Source organism: Macadamia integrifolia, chromosome 12, assembly GCF_013358625.1.
Source record: "Macadamia integrifolia cultivar HAES 741 chromosome 12, SCU_Mint_v3, whole genome shotgun sequence".
NCBI lineage: Eukaryota > Viridiplantae > Streptophyta > Magnoliopsida > Proteales > Proteaceae > Macadamia > Macadamia integrifolia.
Genome location: NC_056568.1, coordinates 17,922,792 through 17,928,193, shown reverse-complemented (window position 1 = coordinate 17,928,193; position 5,402 = coordinate 17,922,792). Strand labels below are relative to the sequence as shown.

At 38.2% G+C, this 5,402-nt stretch overlaps 1 protein-coding gene across 4 annotated transcripts in view; it reads right to left on the bottom strand.

Annotated features, from left to right (window-relative positions):
* Positions 1 to 4,834, bottom strand: part of LOC122057098 (probable UDP-N-acetylglucosamine--peptide N-acetylglucosaminyltransferase SPINDLY) — a 79,110-nt gene extending 74,276 nt beyond the window's left edge. For 2 of the 4 annotated variants that reach the window (XM_042619100.1, XM_042619103.1), the window contains exons 1-3: positions 4,541 to 4,834; positions 4,124 to 4,226; positions 3,552 to 3,988 (exon numbers count right to left, since the gene is read on the bottom strand). In XM_042619100.1, coding sequence (XP_042475034.1) covers positions 3,552 to 3,962 — 411 coding nt within the window. In that variant the 5' untranslated portion in view covers positions 3,963 to 3,988; positions 4,124 to 4,226; positions 4,541 to 4,834. The remainder of the gene's footprint in view (positions 1 to 3,551; positions 3,989 to 4,123; positions 4,227 to 4,540) is intronic. The other 2 variants (XM_042619101.1, XM_042619102.1) reach the window with 2 other exon arrangements.
* Positions 4,835 to 5,402: the final 568 nt, after the last annotated feature.

Below are 5,402 nucleotides of genomic sequence, written 5' to 3'. Positions count from 1 at the left end.
TTTTTTTTTAACCAAAGAGATGGATTTTGAATAGAATCTCAGCCACATAGTCTTGGTTTTGCACATGTGAGTTCTGAGAAGCCCGTCATGCTACATAGCCTTATGTATCTACTTGTATCAGGTTGTATCAACCAACAGGTTGATACATATGCCTTTTTATCTTTCCCTTCTGTACTGTTTCTAATTTGTATCAGAGGATCAAATCGATATGTATCGGACTGATATGTTTGGTACATATCGACACCTTGCATGCAATTGAAAGGTTGAGTTCTCTCATATTCTTTCAGAGTTGGAGACCAAAAAATCAGCAAAGCCTATTTCTCTTACCATGTCAACCAGTCCACACCTTTTTTCATAAATGTGACCATTCCTTTGTTTTTCCATAAAATACTAACAAGTGGCAAAAAAGAGAAGTCTTGAAAAGATTCAGTCTCATGAACTGAAGCAGGAGAACCCATCATTGACGTTTTATGGTCTCACAAACTAAAGCATGATAACTCATCATTAACATGCATGTTGCATAGGTGGTTCACAGAGACGCTTCATGCTTCAAGTCTATTACAATTCTTGTTCATTATTGGGCATGTGCAGCTATTAGTTGTTCCGCCTACTAGTTTTATCTGCTTCCTTTTCTAAATTCTGTTGAGTTCTCTCTATATTGTGCCAATAACAGTACTTTTCTCCCTGTCACTATCGTCGATGTAGAATGTTCATAGGTTGATGCAGCAGCAGTTCTTTGGATTAGGCTAAACCTGGGAGAACGGGGCGAATTGGGATTTGGATCTAGTAGGATATTAGTAGTTTAAGTATTTACTTATTTGGATTTATCTTGTAATCTTTTATTTAGGCTAGAGTTCAATTCCATTATAGTTCTAGAGTTTGATTCCACTATAGATTTAGATTGAGCTTGATATTAGGAGATAGAGTTAGATTTTACTTCTATTTCAGCATTAGACTACAATTAGAACTTTCGGTGTAACCCAGTTCATTCGACATATTGAAGATAATGAAATTATGAGTTGTTTGGTTGGAGCCTGCATGGCTTGTGCAATCCCTTCCCCCACGCCCCACCCCCCCCCCTCGGTGTGGGAGTATGTGAAGGCCATCTCCTTCGTAGTTCTCCCTGGACATTTTGGACATGACGGAAGAGGACCAGCTCTTCGATTTCATGAAAGGGCTCCAACCATCGAACCCTTCTATCGAAACAAAGATGAGGTATAAATCTATATATGTATGTATGCATCCTGAAATAGAATATCAAACAATTAACAACGAATCGGGTCTATGTTGTTTTTTTGTATAAAAATGGAAAAATTCTTTTGGAATATCAATTTCCAGTTACAAGGTTTTCCCAAAAAGAAAGTTCGAGTGCATAACTTCTAGACCAGATCTCTAACCGATACACGATTTTGAGTTTGTTGACGACCTTAGGAGGACCACTTGATCGAAATTTGACGATCATCCATCGCTTCCAGCCATAGTTCTTGAAGAAACCAAAAGTTTCCTTTTTCTTGCAACCAGCAGATCTCTCAATCCATCCGACAGAATTTGCTCAAATTTTTATGGCTTGTTCTTTCATTTAGGATCTCCAATGATCCAAAATTCAGCTCTATCTGAGTTATGGTTTATGAGTAATCGAGATCTCCCTATTCAACCAGATCTGAACTTTAGTTCTAAATATGATTTCAGACTTGAATTTGTGGGATCCCGACTGGGGTTGGGTAGTTCCTACCTGGCCTTGCATTAATTGGTATCGAGAGCTAACCTAACCAAGGATGGAGCTTTCTTCATGTTCCTTGAATGGCTTGGACGTGTACTTTGACAACTACAATTTGACAGAAACACACAACCCTTCGATATGTTTGCTCCCAAATGAGTGATTGTGTTTCAAATAAAATGGAGAGAAATAAGACGAAGAAGATTCTTTTGATTTCATTCAATAAGAAAGGACTAAAATCATTTTTTTTGTTTTTGGTAATACAGGACTAAAATCATTTTTTTTTGTTTTTGGTAATACACTGCTTAACACTGTGTTTCATTTTTTTTTTTTTTTTTTAAATCCCGGGGTGACATTCCAATCTGGTTATAACCTGAGAAGCCATCCATAAAAGATAAGTGCGTGCCCTACCGTCTTGTTGGTTGTACTGCTTAACGATGAGTGGACTGTAGTTTCCAAGCATCATTCTTATCTGCATATTTTCATTATATTCATTTCCTCTGATAATAAAGCTTCTAAATAGGAGAAATCAAGTTACTTTATCAAAAATCAAACTTTTCCAGAGTTGGCCCGGATTTCCGTGGCTATCATCTACTTACTCTCAGTATGTATAGTTCTTGAATAACTAGCAAAACCCTCCTCCTAGTCCCAGACTAGGTTAACTTAGGCAGGGCACAATTCTGCCTAAGGAATTTTGGACCCATCCTACATCAATGCCAGCTTCACTATTTTTGAAGTTCTTCTAATGATCTAATGATTACTTAGGCAACAGCTCTAACTTGCAGCAGCCCTAACCAAAGAGGATGTGATTATAGGATTCTTTTTGTTGGTCATGGATGTGATTATAGGATGGGTTAGGGAATATTTGTCTAAATTGAATTGAGCTTTATTATTTCTTCCCCATGGCCACTCAGATGGGATTATGGAGTACTTCGGTAACTTTGATCAATAGGGGGAGTATTTATGCTTTCTCCATAGTGGATGACTCGAGACCACATTTGTCCTAATAACAACAATAAAAGGAGACATCTCCATACAAACATCGAGGCTAAACAGTTCAACATTGGAGTTTTGTTGCATATCTAGCAATAAGAATGTGTATAAATGCATCAACGTAACTTCTCCATAAATATTTCTTGCGAATTTAAAGCCCACAACCAGTGGACAATGAAGGTTAATTATTAAAACATAAAGGAAAAAAACATAAACATTGTCTCATAGCCTCTAATAATCCACCGTGTATAAAAGAACGGTATTCCACTCAATTACCAGAATCAGTGCTAAATAGACTTTTTAGTCAAATGAATTGCAAAATCCACCATCTATATCTGAATACAAAGGGAGTTGGCTTCCCAATTCCACCGCAATGTTCAAACCACTTTTGTTGCACTTTTTGTTTTAGAAATTAAAATAAATAAATAAATATATATATCAGAAACTCATTAGCTACCACATTTTTTATTGCAACAAATCAAAACCCTTGGGTTTTGTATCTTTCTCTACCAACCATCTATACCTCAGTCAATCTTCCAACCCAATTAAGAAAGCTAGTCTGACACACCCATGTATCATGCAAGGACTGCTACCGTGTCCTGGCATACTTCTTACGCATGAATTTTGCTTAATAATATTTACCAAAGGGTGAGTTTTCCATCCAAAAAATACTCAAGCGGTGAGAAAAATCAACACAATGGAATTTAGACAATGAGAGAGACAACAGAAAAATTGTGAAGCTGGCACCCAGTATCTATTGAATGATATAACAAAATAACTATCATTCAAAAAGCTAAATGCATTATTACAATAACATAAGAAGCCCATTGTGGCTGCATACCTCAGCAGCCTCTAGAAGGCGACCTTTATCTTTGTACAGAATACCACAGTGAGTGAGAGCACTTGCATTTTGTGGGTCCAGCCTAATTGCTTCTGTGAAACTTTCAAAAGCAAGACTGCCCATGTTCTGCATCTGAAGGCAGATTCCCTTTCCTATGTGAGCTTCAACGCTCCCACTATTCTGAGCCAAAACACTCTCATAGATAGCAAGAGCATCCACAAACTTATTCCTGGAGCGAAGGAAGTTGGCATAAGACAAAGCATCCTTCCCTTCCAACTTCTTCTTTGTGGGAGAGATGGATAATGGAGAACCAGTCTTATCAGTAGAAGGACGTTCTCCTTTCAAGCAGTCATTATCATCAGTGGTGTCTCTCTCTCTGCCATTACCACAGTCTGTCTCCGTCCACGCCATCAAATTGAATCCTTGACCCCAGATTCCTGCACCAAATTATCCTTGAACATAAGAAAGTTTAGACCATCAACGGTTACATGAACCATCTCACAGCAGTTCAACTGCACTGAACTTTTAAATCAAGGAAACCATAAACTGAACATAAATGAAGGGGGGAAAACCTAAATTCTAAAATCCAATAAAGAATTCCAATTACGAACTAGCTACTTCTCCGTAACGAAAGCTCCGGGACACATCCAAAAGCGCATTCTGTGATCACAATTCCTGCAGAAAATCTCTACTCCATGAACATCACTAATAAACAACCTTCACAAAAAACATTAATCATTTTTAACTTGTCCGCAGTGCAGAAAAGAAATTTCCTTAAAACAGATAAGAAATTTATTACATGGAACAGACTAAACTTGCATTTAAATCAATAAAAAGTAGAAATGTCGAGTTCTAAAATGAGAGGGAAAAAAAAAGGATCTTCTCACCAGAACTGAAAATAAGAAATCAGATTCGAACGGAAACGACTGGGGAATGGAGGGGAGAAGGAAAGAAATATAAGGAAGAGGATATTAGGGATTAGAACTTACATTTGAAGAAAAGAACCGAATGTACGACCGCATAAGGATGCTTCTGCGAGCGCTGCAAGGAGTGGGGCGTAGGATAGGAGAGAAGGGTGAAGGTTAAGGATCATCAGAAGGCTTTCTTTCTCGAGAGCGAAAGCCCTCGAAAAAGAAAGGGAAGGGACACAGAGAGTTTAGCTGTGTGGGGCAAAAGATAGTCTCCTGCTCTAGAGGGGAGAGTGTGTGTGTGATCTGTGTTTATGCTGCTACTCTAACTCGCAATTCCCCGCTTATAGAAAGAACAGAGAACAGAGAGCGTTTGGTCGCGCCAGGGCAGTGAATATTTGGGCCGTTGGGATGGTTCGATTCTGTCCCGTTTGGATGGAAACCCACGATGTCTATTTTGCACGTGATTACGACTCAATCAATCCAAAAGGTTAAAATAGAAGCAGTAGACATTCTAGGATTCGGATCCTCTATTGAGCGTTGATTGCTCATGTTGACTCATAGTTATCAAGGCGATCGATATATATCCAGGCGTTGATCTAATGATTCTGGACGTGGTGCCTATGTTCTGGTCAATAAAAATACAGTCGTTAGATTAGCACCTGAATACGTGTCGATCACCTAAGTAACCATAGGCGCGACCTGTGTTATCAGTGCTCATGAGAGGATCCCAATCCTAAAAGGATCCTGACATGTCAATTGTAGTACTGACCTTGCAAAATATAGCCCGGTTCATGAGTAGTTGCTTCTTTTAGTCATATTTCATTATTTTTTATCCATCGACTGAAAATGACAAAAACCATATACAAGAGAACCATTGTATTGTGAATTAGCTTGTTTAATCAGTTCTTTTAGTCATATTTTAAATAGGGTAAAATATTAT